At 59.1% G+C, this 13,707-nt stretch overlaps 1 protein-coding gene across 10 annotated transcripts in view; it reads right to left on the bottom strand.

Moving 5' to 3' along the window:
- RARA (retinoic acid receptor alpha) overlaps positions 1-13,707 on the bottom strand; it is a 44,633-nt gene that overhangs the window by 8,522 nt on the left and 22,404 nt on the right. For 8 of the 10 annotated variants that reach the window (XM_042966344.1, XM_042966351.1, XM_042966347.1 and 5 more), the window contains exon 3: positions 214-362. In XM_042966344.1, the coding sequence (XP_042822278.1) occupies positions 214-362 (149 nt within the window). Of the gene's footprint in view, positions 1-213; positions 363-1,652; positions 2,007-5,684; positions 6,245-13,707 lie in introns of those variants that run through there. The other 2 variants (XM_042966352.1, XM_042966353.1) reach the window with 2 other exon arrangements.

The following is a 13,707-nucleotide window of genomic DNA, read 5'->3' as shown; positions in this document are numbered from 1 at the left end:
GGGTTCCTGATCATCTACAGGAAGGTTCTACATATGCAGTGTCCCTCTCCTCCAAGGATCTGCCACCTTCTGCACAGAAGGAAGCAAGGGCAGCAGTTTCAGAGACATCCCCCATCCCCAGCCCCCCACCCCCAGCATACTCCAGGACGAGGCAGTGGGGACATCCCATTTATCTAATCAGGACTGTCCTTCCCAGTGACCCCCTCAACTCACCTTGCAGCCCTCACAGGCGCTGACCCCATAGTGGTAGCCTGAGGATTTGTCTTGACAGACAAAGCAAGGCTTGTAGATGCGGGGGAGGGGGGGTGGCGAGGGAGGACTGGGCACTATCTCTTCGGAACTGCTGCTCTGGGTCTCAATGGCTAGAGAGAGAAGAGGGGAGGAGCAGTTAGAGACCCAGGTCACCATCCCTAATACCGTACCCACCCTGCCTCTCCCAGCCCTCACCACTGCTCCCTGGGCTCTCCCTCTAAGGCAGGGACAGTCTCAGGAAAGCTGGGACTTCACAGCCAGACGTGGAGAACGAGGCTGCCAATGAAGCTTCCAGCACCCCATCACTCCTGCCTACTCCCCCAGCACCCCGCCTTTCAAAACCAGAAAGATCAGAGGATAAACCATCAGATTTGTATGTAGACATAGCCACACTTGGGGGTTGGGGACAGGAGTCAGCCTGGCTCTCAAGCCCTGGCCCCATCTCCCCCAAGTTAGGAAGGAGTTAAGGCCTGATGAGGAGGGAAGGAAGAGGACACAAGCTGGGGGCAGAGGAAACTGGGGTCAACAGGATATTCAAAGCGGCCACTCCCCCACCCCCTCTGCTTCCGTTCCCCCCCTCCACCCCTCAGCCAGCAGCCACAGCCCCTCCTCCACCTAAACAATCCCCTGGCCAGGGACCCAAGGCAGGGTGTGGAAAGAAGATTTGCCAATGTTGGAGCAGAGCAGGTGGGGATTCCCCTGAGATAAGCAGGGGGACCCCCGGAGGCAGGGAGAAGACTCCCTCTGGACCCCGGAAGCCCACTGCTCTAGATGCCCCCTATCTAGGGGGGAAGCAGCATGACAAAAGGGGATCTGTTCTTATCAATGCTCTGTCTGTCTGCCCTCAATACTATGTCCGGGTTACTACCCTCCTCCTCTCTGGTTATTCAGCCCCAAGAGGGCAGCGGGGGGGGGGGGGGGAGTGACCCAGCCAACAGGGGCAGCCCCCACTAGCCAAATCCTCCCCAGTGCCTGGCCCCCTGCCCATCACCCCAGGCAGAACAGAGCTGGGTTAGGTGGGGGCTGTCTGTGCCCAAAGCCTGGGCAGCTGGGGGTGTATCATGCTGGATGAGAACTGTGACCCGAGGCAATCCCAGATTCCCAAGGTGCCACCCGGCATCCCCCAGAGGCCTTTGCCACATCTACTTGTCCGGGGCCAAGGAGGGGCAAGGATGCCTCCCTGAGCAGGTAGATCCCGGCCTCCTCCCACACCCCAGAATCCTACCTAGTCTCCTCCCAAACTCCAGCATGCAAGGTTCTGGAATTCAAAGGAGCTCAGGGCAGCTCCTGACCCAAGCACCTTATGGCCATGAATCACATGACCCCAAAGTCCAGACACAGAGAAAAGCAGTAGCCGGACACTGGGGGCTGGCTGCGTACGACCACCGCCCCCACCTTACCTGCAGACACACCAGGGACTGCCAGGCGGCTGATGACAGGGAACCAGGCCAACAACCTTGGCAGGGTTTTCCTGGCTCTTTGCAGGACCTGGGCACCACTTCCCTGGTCAGCCTGGTTGACCACCACTGCCATGGTCCCGTGCCCCGTCCCTGCCCAGAGACCAGCCTGCAGCAAAGGAATAGTGGATGCCCATACCCCCACCAGTCCACAGCCTGTTCACTGACCTCCCCTGGCTCTCTGCTTCTCACCCCAACACTGAGCTGCCCTGGCCTGGTTTTCCCCCCACCTCACCCTCTCAGAGGCCAGACAAGCAAATCAGACAGGCGAGAGGCCTGAGAACAGCTGCTGGGGGGGGTGGGGTTGGGGGGCCTGGGTGAGGCCAGGAGGCAGAGGGGTGAGTGACAAAGAAGCTCTTTGTTGTGCTAACTTTTTCCAAGACGTAAAAGGAGTAACAATAGACAATCCAGACTGGTTGTGGGGGGGGGGTGTCAAGGACAAGGGGGTGTGTGGGGGGGACCATGGCCTAGAATCCCAGCTTGCTTTCCAATAAGCAGAGGATGAAGGCACCAACCTCCCCTCCCCTCCGCATCCACCCTTTGCCCTGGCCCACCTCCCCAAAGCCCCACCTCTAAAATGGGCCAGACAGGAGGAGAAGAAAGGACAGATGGAGCTTTGGGGTACAGAGTGGGGCAGAGGGAAGGGAGGGCATAGGGAGACACACAGGATACCGTGATGAGGGACAGACAGCTCTAAGGCCAGGGACTGACTAAAGGGGCAAAGGCTCATAGAAATTTGGAGCTAAGGCAAAGTCCAGAGGATGTTTACAGAACTTAAAAGCATGTGCTTTTTAAAATTGTTTTTTGGCAGGATGGGAGAGGTGAGCCTTGGTGGGAGCTACAGTCTGGGCTGGGTGAGGCCTCCCTGCAGCCCACCCCACTGTGGCTGGCTGCCTCTGAGGCTCTAGCATGCTCTGCACCCCCACCCCCTGCACATCCCCACCTGTCACCCAGGTAACACTTCGGAGGTTTTGCACCATGCCCTTTGAACCCAGAGCCCTGGCCCAGTCTCCACCTCCCAGCCTCTGGCCAACAGCCTAGTGAAGCTGGGCCTGGCGGGTGGGGGTGGGGGTGGGGGGGGACGGCACTCTGGAACCCTCCCGGCGTCTGCAAGAGTTAGGAGTCGGCCTTACGTCTGCACACTGGACCTTTGGGGGAAGGACTGCCAGGGCCTGGCCCCTCCCTGCTCACCTCCCTCCCAAGAGGCCCCAGCCCACAAATCTCTCCTCTTCCTGAAGGAGAAGGCTGCAGGAGCACCACACCTTCTCGGCTGCAAGTGCCCGAGGGGGAGCGCCCCCTCGGAGGGCTGGAGCCGGCCCAGGAAGACAGGCGTCCCCTCCCGCCAGAACTGCCAGGTGCCCCTCCCCCACCCTTGGCGGGCAGGGGCCAGGAGGCAGAGGCACAGCGCTCCGGATTCCCCACGCCCCAGAGCCGTTCGCAGGCTCGCACAAGGGGCTGGTTTCCTGGAGGAGATCAGCAGGAAATCAGCCGGGCCCCTGGCCAGCGGCTCCCCTCCCAATCCAGCTGGCGCCCGCTCCTCCGCAGCTCCCCTCGCTGCCCCCGGGGAGGGGTGGGGAGGGGGCACAGGGCCCCCCTGTACTGCCCCCTCCTCCCTCCCCGCGGGGGAGGGCGGGGTGGCTCTGGGCGTAGGGCGGAAGGAGGCCCCTAGCCCAGCGCCCCGATAAGCATCTCTCCCCCTCCCCCCACCACGGGCATCCACGTGCTTCACATTCTTGGACGTCTGGGAGCGGGCGGAGGCGTGAGCGGTGAGATTGGTGGGGGACAGATGGGGAGCCGCATCCCGTGTACCCCTTGTCCTCCAGTGCCCCTCCCCCCAGTAGGGTCTCTGGGGATGGAGGCGAGGTCCCCACAGGGCCCTGCGGGATTGAAAGATCTCCTTCCACAGCCAGGCTGCCCTCTTCCCACCTTGCATGCAGGTAGCAGGAGGCAGTGAGCAGGCTGGAGGGCTCCTGTCACCATAGGACCTCCACACACACCAAGGGATTCCTCCCAAGACAGTGGTGTGACCCCATGTACGGCAGGGTCAAGTCACCACCGGAAGCCTTCAGGTCTTTCCTGCGCCTCAGAACAACTCCCAGCCCACAGCTTTGGGGCTGAGCCCACTGGTACCCCCACTGAGGACGCATACACACGCCTACAAAGGGACCTTGGGAACAGGGAAACCCAGATCTCTAGCTCTACCTAACCTGACAGGGTGTGGGAAACAGCCCTCCACTTCCCTATCCCGAGCCTCACCAAACTCAAGGCCTGTTGGGACCCCATGCTCCTCCTCCCCAACCAGTTTGGGGCCAGGGAGAGCTGAGCTGCTCCCGTGGGGTAAAGGAAGAGATGGGGTTGGAGCCCAAGGTCTCTGATCCCAGCTTCCCCCTAGTCTTCTGGCACAGGTGGCCAAGGTGGTGGAGGGGGTGACCACAGCAGCCGTGCCCCGATTATCCCATTGCGGAGGAACACCTTCCTCCAGCTGTGAAAAGTGGGGAAAAGGGTCTTAGTGTGGCACTTCTTACCAATCCCCTTTGGCCAAAGTCGGCCCACTCACACACCCCCTCCCTCCCACGGTAGGCAGCCTGCAGCCTCCCAGCCACTCAGCCCCAGAGGCAAAGGTCAAGGGGCAGGACAATAGGAAAAGCTGCAGATGAGGTGGCTCTGGGAGGGGTACAGGTGGGGTGTCTCTTCACTTCAGGTCTCTCTTCCTAGAGCAAAGGGGCTGGGGGCTGCCCTTCAACCTCCTCCAATCTGCTGGGCCCCTAGAGACCCACTCCACCCTCCTCCCAGGCAGGCAGCAGGGAGGGAGCCAGTCGGGAGGGTGGGAGAAGCTCCGGGGAAGAGTTGAGCCCCGAGCTGGGAAAAGGAAGAAACCCGAGCCAGGTAACAATAGCCCTCTAGCGCCGGCTCCCTCCCGCCCAGGTACACTACCTCACAGCTGGGTAGGAACACGCCCAGGTGTGCACCCCAGGCGCTAGCTCTCGAGGGTGCACAGAGCCCCTCCCTTCCAGAAGAGCCCGAACCCAGACGGAGGACAGCGGGAAGGTGAGCTGGCTGCAGGGCTCCAGGGTTCAGCACCCCTCTTAGGGTCAGCCCAGTTCCCTGCTCCTATCCCTAAGCGAAAACAGGGTAACAAAAGGACACAGCTGGGTTGGCAGGGAATGCATCCCTCATTTCCAGAGCAGCCCCAGACCCACAAAAAACAAACTCATTCCCAGAAAACAAACCAGCTTAGGATTACTAGGGAGGGATTCTTTCCACCAGAGCAGCCTCTCCCTGCCATTCCTGAGACAGAAACCTCAAAGATGCCAGCCAAGTGTCCAGGGACAGGACAACCCTCATATGGACAGGTGCCCTCCCCAATGTAAAGAGTTGGTTAGGATGGCAGACGGGTGTCAGTGAAGTTGCCCCTTCCTGCCACACCCCACTGCCAACACCAAAGACACTAAGCGCTCCCCGGACAGGGACTCTAATGACACAAGGGCAAGGGCTGGGGGCAGCAGCTGTTGCACAGGAGGGGGCTCTCCCCCAGGCTTTGACGGGTGGGACCTGGGAAGGAGGCCCCTCCTCCTGGAGCAGATAAGCCCACAGATAGGACCTTTACCCCACCCTCCAGGGTGGGAGAAAGGACCACTCTGCCGTGAAGCTACTGGATTCCTAGCAAGAAGATACAAAGTGGAGGCAAAGAGCTCCACTTCCCCTGCAAGAAGTAGCAGAACAGATGAACGAATGCTTCCCGAAGGGAGGAACCTCTAAAGTTCCTCAGCCCTAATGTAACAGAAAGAGCACCCAGGGGTTACTTGGGAGGGTCCAATTGTCCAGCAAGGGCACCCGAGTTTCAGCAATAAAGACGGGAGAGTAGAGACAAGACCCCCACCGCGCCCCAGGCCCGCATCCCCAGTGGGAGTGGAAGCTCCACCACCCACCCCCAGCCCCAGCTCCTACAATAGGAGAGGGGAGGCCGGTACCTACAGTGGTTTGAGCCATTCCAAAGCGGAGTCCGGAGCGGGGTGGAGTAGGGACCAGGGGCGGGGAGCCCTTTCTCCGGGAGCAAACAGGCCCGGTTCTGGTTATAAAAATCCACCACCAGGAAGGGATTGGGGGTGGGGGTGAGCCCCCCCACTTCCACACTCTCGTACATCTTCCCCGCGAAGACAAGAGGTCCGGGCGGGGAAGTCCTGCGCGCCGCCTCTCTCACTCAGCCGGCGGCGCCATCCTCGGAGAGCAGCTGGGGGCGAGGGGCACGTCCCCCTCGCCCCGACTGGCGACCCGGGCCGGGGGCCGCCCGTCGCCCGAAGTCCTGCGTCTAAGTCGGCTGGCCGCTCCGCCAGTCCCAGGTGAACAGCGGGGAAGTTGTGTGCGGGGGCCGAGGGGGGTGTCCCTCGGCTCCCCCCGGGAACGCCCGGCGGAGGCCCGGGAACTCAGCGGCTCCACCTCGAGGGGGCTCCCGTCTCGAGTCGCATGCTGTCCTAGGCAGAGTCCCGCGGCTCCCCAAGTGCGCCGGTCGGGGGCGGGATCGGCGCGGGGCACGGGGGGTGGGGGGTGGGGGGGGACGCCGGGCACTTCCTCCTCCCCGGGGCTCCCGGGGCTTCTCCGGGACGAGGATTCCGGGTGGGGGTGGGGACCCCGCGCGGCTCCGCCTCCGCCAGGCCCGGGGCCGCCGGCCGACGCTCGGTCTCGGAGGTGCTCGCCGCTGCCCCCTGCCCGGAGCCTGCGCGCCCCCTCCCCGGCGGTCCCACCCCCTTTCCTCCGCCCCGTCCCGTCCAGGCACCGCCCCTGACTTAACCCTTGCCCGGCGGGTCCGGCGGGCGAAGCTCAGGGAATTGACAGGGAGAGGCGGGCTGTGGCGTGCGAGTGGGGGGAGCCTGGGAAGGGGGAGGAGAGAAGCGGGGACGGAATGGGGAAAGGCTACAGAGGAGTACGCGGAGGACGGACGGAGGCAGGGTACGCGGAGAGGTGGGGGCTGGCGCTGAGGCAGGAACGGAAGAGGGGCGGGAGTCTACCCCATCCCAGTTCCGGCTCCCGGCCTCCCAGTGATTCGGTCACAGTCCCCGGCCCGGCGCTGGAAGGGGAGAGGTGACGGGGCGGGGAGGAGGGGGTGGTCCCGGTGTCCTCCCCCTAACACACCCCCCACCCAGCCCGGGCCTCATTTGCCTAATGTAATGCGGCTGAACTCTCGCTGAACTCGCCTGGCGGCGCCTCACCTCCGGGTGACCCACCCACCGCTGCCCGTGACATCACCCGCTTGCCAGCCCGCTCGCGGGGCTCGCCCACCGGCCCCCGGCCCCCTCAGGCCAGGCCAGCGTCCCTGGAGCCGCGGAGAGTGGCCGCAGGAGGCGAGGGACCAGGGCGCGCGTGGCCAAGTGTTAGCGCCACGAATGCAACGTGCAGCGTGTGCCGAGTGTCCCGGGTGTGACATTGTGCAGCTCAGGCGTAGTGTCGGGATGAGACACCCGGCTTGTGTCATTGTCTGTGACATCATGTGTGACTCCGGCCGCCCGCCCGCCGGAACCCGACGCGGCAGCGCGTCTGCTTTGGCATAAACGCTTGCAGAAGGGGCTCTCCTCCCCACGCTCTGCGTGCTTCCGGCGAGCAAAGCCCCGCCCAAGGTGTCTCCCAGCGGCTGAACCAGGATTGGCCCCCCACCGCGCAATCCAGCCCCGGAGAGATAAGAGGAGGGGCTGGTGCCTTCCAGCTGACCACTTCCTCCCGGAAGCCCTAGGGATGCCAGTTTCAGTGGAAGAAAGGTCTAGGTTGGGTAGGTACGTGAAGGAGGGAGATGCCCCTAGAGGAGAGGGTATCCTGTTACTCCCACTAACCCTGCAGCAGAACTCCTCATTCTAAAAAAGGATGGGAACTGACATGCTTCCCAAGGACATTCTTCTAGAAGTCAGGTTCTTAATCTGGTCATTAAATCCTCACAGCAACTCCAAGAGATAAGGGGGCATTATTCCTATTTTACATATAAAGAAACTGAGGTCTCAGCAAGGCTAGGTGGGTTGTCCCAAGTTCACACTGCTAATAAAGCTAGAGTGAGTATTTGAACTTTCTGCTGCCAAAGCCCATATTCCCATCATGCCAGGCTGATTCAAGAAAAGGTATTTTCTGAGCACCTCCTATATAGATACTCTGGTGAGTCTGTTCTAGCAGACCTTAAGGAGCAACAGCCATTAAGCGAATATATATATATATATATATATATATATATATATATATATATATGTAATTGCACACAGATAATTGGTATTTGGAAACAACTATAGTATGCTTTGAAGGAGAATTAATACTGTAGGTACCTAATTTAGGTTGAAGAGTCAGGGAGGACCTCAAGGCAGAGACCTAAAGAAAGTAGAAGTTTGTAAGTTAGTCAGGCAAAGAGTAGGAAGGAATGCGGTCCCAGTAAAGGAAGGAGCCTGTGCAAAGGTCCTGGGGTTAGAGATGTTGGTGAGTTCATTCAGGGTACTGACAGAGGACTAGGGTAGAGGCAGCGTAAAATTCAAGAGGAAAACAGACACAAGACCAGGCTGGAGAGGTGGGCAGAGGCCAGACCAGGTGGGCCTGTTGGCTTCAGTATGGCTTTTGGATTTTATCTTAAATGCCAGGAGAAGCCACAGAAAGCTTCCCAAACAGAGGAGAAGCAAGATCTGATTTACAGTGTTGTAAGATCTTTCTAGCAGCTGTGTGAAGAATGGACTGTAGGGGGGCAAGAGAGACCGGTTAGTAGCTGCTACAACAGTCCAGGCAGCATAAAAGGACAGGGGGAGGGTAGCCAAGAGCACTCTGGTGTGTGGCTTTGCAACAGCAAAGTTCCCAAGACTGCGAAGTACAGACATCTACTGGTCTGGCGGACGGGTGGCTGTGGGGCTCCAAAGTGAGGTCCCACCTAAGTGAAGTCTGGGCTGCAGGTGGAATGCTGGGGTCTGGGGCACATATGCAAGCCTTGGCAGTGGTTGAGTGATGGGGAAGAGGGCAGACTGCTTCCACAGCCTTTGGGATCTTTCCTCCCAAACGAGATAGCTCCTGGGCACCAGTTATGTGCTAGGCTCTGTGTTCACTGCTGCAAGCTACTAAGGGATCTGAGACTGTCTCTGCCATCAAAGACCTGGTAACTGGGAAAAGATCTCCCAAATGATTACAGCTCACGGCAGGAACTAGGCAGGAAGAAGTCACTTCGTGGTAGAAAGATGAGTGTTACAAGAGAAAAAAATGACACACAGGTATTCAAAGGTGGGAGAGTGTAGTGTGGAATGGGAAACATCTGTGAAGGTTTCTAGGAAGAGGATGTGAGGGTTTCTGGATTCAGGATGTTCCTTAAAGGATGGTAGGATTTCTGGAGTTGGAGAAAGGGAAAAGTCCAGGTGAGATACCTGTTCTGGGCAGCAGCAAGGTCATGAGGCATGTCAGAGAAGAACACAGTTTCCTGAGGCACAGGGAGAAGAGGGAAAAAGGAAGGTTCTGGTGGCCAAGGGAGGGCTCCAGCCACAGCTACCTGCAGGCCTGAGGTCCAGGCCTCCTCTGCTGCTTCTCTGTGGCATTCCCCACAGCTCCTCCAGGACTGTGTGTTTAGCAGGCCCTCAGCAGGTATGGGCTGAACTGAACTAGCCCCCACTTGTTCCAGGCCCCCTCCTGTCCCCAACCCCATCTGAGGGGATCACAAACAGAAAATCATGAGGCCTGGACCCAGACGTGGGGTCCCAGTATAGGGTGGTCATCCCCCAAGACAAGGGCCCAACTCCACCCACCTCATCATCACTGCCCTTGCAAGATACTTGAAGCTCACCCAGGCTCAACAGTCAGCAGGTCACTGTGGCCTCATAGCAACTCACCCAGCCAGGAACGCATTAAGGGTCTTTCTTTGAAGAGGATACAGACTCAGAGAGAGGATAGGTGACCTGCCCTAGGCTGCACAGGAAGAGCAGTCTTTTTTAAGATTTCTGTCCATGGTGCCTTGGTCTGTGGGCTGGTTGAGGTTCTCAGTAACCCAGAAGTCAAAATGGGGAGGCGAGAGCCTCTATATCTGATCTAGCCAGGGCTGATCTAACCAGTCTACCCTGGGAAACCCAGCTCCACTGGCTGTGCCTGACTCCATAGAGGAGGAGGAGGAGGAGGAGGAGGCCACGTGGGCACTGCCCCAAAGTGATCTGGAGAAGGGAAACACTTCCTCTTTCTACAGACGCTACCCCCTAAAGGGTAGTCATAGCCTGCACTGGTACATCCCTGTGGGCACATGGCCCTTGGCATGGGGTGGACCCAATGTCTCAGGTCCTGCCAGCCCAAAAGGAAGACAGGCTTCCTTCCCTGAGTCCTGCCTGAGGGAGCTCATGCATTATCACTGCTACCAGATAAAAGGTGAGGGGCCCCATTTTCACTCAAAATCCCATCCAACAATCTTTGGCTGACTCTGCATTTTGGACCTCTGGAAAGGCACTGCTAGCAATACCCTCTCTCCCTGGGCTGTCTCTCTTATTGTCCAGGGAAAGAGTGGACGGAAGGGAGGGTGGGAGGAAGAGACTAAAGGAAGGGAGTGGCAGAAGAAAGGAAGAGGGGCTCACTCCCTCCTTGGTCTCCCCAGTCTCCAGGCACACACATTATGAATATGTAGACAGAAAGGAAAAGTCTGGAGCCAGTCTTTTAGGGTTCCCATCTCTAGCTCCTCTACTGATTGCTTCCAACTTCCCTGCCCCCACCCCACAAATTGAAACAAAATAAGAATAACAACTGTGGCTTTTACACTCTGTTCCTACAATGTCTGTCTGGAGGGGGACGGGAGGATTGCCTACTGAGCTCTGCAAACTCCCGTGGGCTGCAGCGGGCAGATTAGGGGGTGGGGATGGGTGTGAACAGATTGTATCCACAGTTTCCAGGACAGGATGGAGATCTGGCCCAGGCCTCTTAGGGCTCTTTGCCTCCAGCCTTCAGGATCCAAAACACAGAAGAGGGGGTGTGGCTTGGCTGCCTTCCCTGACGCCCCCTACTGGGGGAAAGCAGGAGGTTCCTGGGCAGAAGTGGGACTCAGCCATAGGAGAGGAGGTTTCATCATTGGCCCTGACAGACCCCTCCCCCCCAAAGGCTCCCCCAACCCAGGAGTGCCCACCACCATACCCTCCTGCAGCTGCCTATCTGGATGGTGGAAAATAGGTCAGCTTTACCACTCACTTAACCCAATCCCTTAACCTCCACCCACACCAGTTCCTCAAATACAAATGGGGATAATAACCCTCTCCCAGCACCATAGAGATAATCTGGGGCACATAGTACGTGCTCCACACATGTCAGCATCCAGTTCTCTCCAACTCCTCCACCTAGAAGGGACCTGGGTCCCCTTTTCACCATGGTAATGGTACCACGCAGGAGACAGCAAGGATGCAGACGACAGGATGCCACAAGCAGACGCAGAGCTGAGAACATTACGTCGGTGATCTTGCCTAATCTCAGCCTTTGAGGGAGGTTCTGGTAATATCCCTGTTTTACAGACCAGGAAACGTGCTCAGAGAGGCTATCACATGTAGTTAAGTGGCAAAGCCAGAACTCAGGCTCCACTACAGCAGGTAGCCCACACGGATTCCTACAGTGAGCAACAAAACGGGCAGGTTGGTGTTCCCCACTCCCCACACCACCACCCCCAGCCTAAACTGGCGATAAGAAGAGACCCTGACCTCCCGAGACACACAGCACAATCCGCAGACCTCTCCTTTAAACACTCTATGCCCTAAGTCACCGCCTCCTCCAGCACACATACAGACTGACCGCCCCCCCTCCCCAGCTCTGGATTTGATTCTCCCAAGACACGCTCAGCTCTGACCTTCTCACCCCATACACACAAGCCATTAACCCCCTTCCCAACACACACTCAGCCTTGACACCCCCACCCCTAAAACACACACAACCCTGACCCTCCCCACAATGCACACAGAATCTCAACCCTCCATAGTAAATACCAGTCCTCAGAGATCAAGCCCCAGGGGCTCTGGGGAGGGAATCCTGTCCCATCTCTGGGGCCTCTTACTCTGACTCCCTGACCAGAGTAAGAGAAATACCCCTTCCCCAACAGTGACCCAGACCTGTCATTCCACAGGCCACTGGGTCTCTGAAGGATACACCCAAGACACCCAAGGTCCAGCCTCCACATTACATGGGAAGAGGGATGGGAAAGGGAGGGGCACTATGCAAACACCTTTGTTGGTGGGAAATGGGAGTAAAGAGCCTCCCATTTCAGGCTTCCTACAAAAAAAGGTGACCATTGCTCTCTGCAGGAATGGGGGCCACCAATGTCTACCTCTCCTAGGAACTGCCTGACCCCTGGCACCAGCCTCATGGCAGGGAGAGCAGAGAAATGAGGCTGCCTCCATCTCCAACACATATGAATTTTGATCTGTCATGCTTCACTACCCAGGGCTGAAGGAGCTTGGGTCACCAGGCCACCCAGCCCTGCACAGAAGGAGGGGAGATGCCTGGCTCCCTGAAGCCCATGGCTACACCCCTGGTCCCAGAGTAGGAGAATGGCAGGGAGCAGCTCAGAAGCTGGGCGTCTAGGTAGGAAGAGAAGTTGTTGTTTACTAGGAAGAGGGGAAGGGTAGGGAAACCCACAGGCTCACAGAGGGAGGGGGCAGGAAAGGAGCATTGCCTAACCTGGGTGGGGAAAGCCAGAGAAGGCTCCACTTGCCCAAAATGTGGGCACCCCGCCCTGGGGGGGGGGGGGAGAATGTTACCAGGGTGGGAAGTGGGGGACCCGGAAGCCCTCCCCACCCACCTCTAAGAAAGGGGAAGAAGCTTGCAACATTCAGAGGACATAGCATTTGCTCTTTGCTCGTCTGACACAGGATGGGCAAGAACCCAGTCCACCTCCAACTCTGAGCAGTGTCTGGGGCTTTGTTCCCATCACCTGGGGAAGGACAAGTTATCCACAGGTACCAGGTTGCAAGCCCCCCACGTCTCCCTCCCTAAAAATCCCACCCTGGCAGGAAGGAGACACTCCAGTTACTCCAGCCAAGAATACGAATTCCAGTGTCTGTAGACAAAAGGAACCACAGACATGCCCACAACCCCAATTCCATTCCCCAGCAACCCTGAACCCAGAGACTGGCCTCCCTGGCCACCTAGCACGGACTGGAAGACTAGGCCAAACTCGGAGTTCCCCCAACTCCGGGTCACTGTGCCACTCGCCACTGCCGTATGAGGACAGAAGAGAGGGAGGAAACAGAAGGTAGAGAATGAATGGCATTGCAGTGGAAACTGAGGGAGTATCTGCCTGCCCTCTGGTCCCAGGCCAGAAAGAGGGGGGAGCCTGTAGGAACAGACACGGAGCCCCTGCTCCAGCAGCTGGTGGGGCCTGGGAGGGAGGGGCCGTGGCGGAGCCAGAGGAGGAGGTCCAGGAAGCGGTGGTGGCGGTGGGCAGACGGCCAGTGCGGGCAGCGAGGCGCCCGGCCAGGGCCTGCCCCAGGGACAAAGAGACTCCCTGGCTCCGGCGAGAGTATGCTGCCCCCACACTGAGAAGGGGGCACTGACCCAGCCCAGCCGGGCGCACAGGGCAGTGGTGCCAGGCAGCCTGCCAGGGGCTGTGGGAGGGGCAGTGGGTGCCTGGGGCAGGGTGTTCAGTCCCCGCCCACCAGGAGAGGTGGGACACGTTTCCCAGGTCAGCAGCTGACCGACCAGCCAACCGTCCATGGCCCATTCTGCTGCTTCCAACCCCTCCCGCCCCAGGCCAGGCCCCTGCTCCCTCCTCCCCGAGCCCTGGCCTGGTGCCCAGCTGGGCCCTGGGGGCCAGAGTTACTGTAAGCGGCCTGGCAGGCCCAAGGCCTGGACTCCGCCAGCTGGCCATAGCTGCTGCCACCTCCCACTACCTGGCTCGGCCAGCCGGGGAAGGGTACCGAGACCCCTGTCCAGCCAACAGGCGACCCCCGTGGCAGAGGGTGGAGTCACAGAGAAAACACAGGCCCTGCCAAGACCATGCATGCGTGCACAGCCAGAGTCCAGGCTGGGCGCCCCCTCCTGGGAC

The sequence above is a fragment of the Panthera tigris genome, chromosome E1, assembly GCF_018350195.1.
Source record: "Panthera tigris isolate Pti1 chromosome E1, P.tigris_Pti1_mat1.1, whole genome shotgun sequence".
Classification (NCBI taxonomy): domain Eukaryota; kingdom Metazoa; phylum Chordata; class Mammalia; order Carnivora; family Felidae; genus Panthera; species Panthera tigris.
The sequence above is the reverse complement of the archived record's forward strand: the minus strand, read 5'-3'. Positions and strand labels throughout refer to the sequence as shown.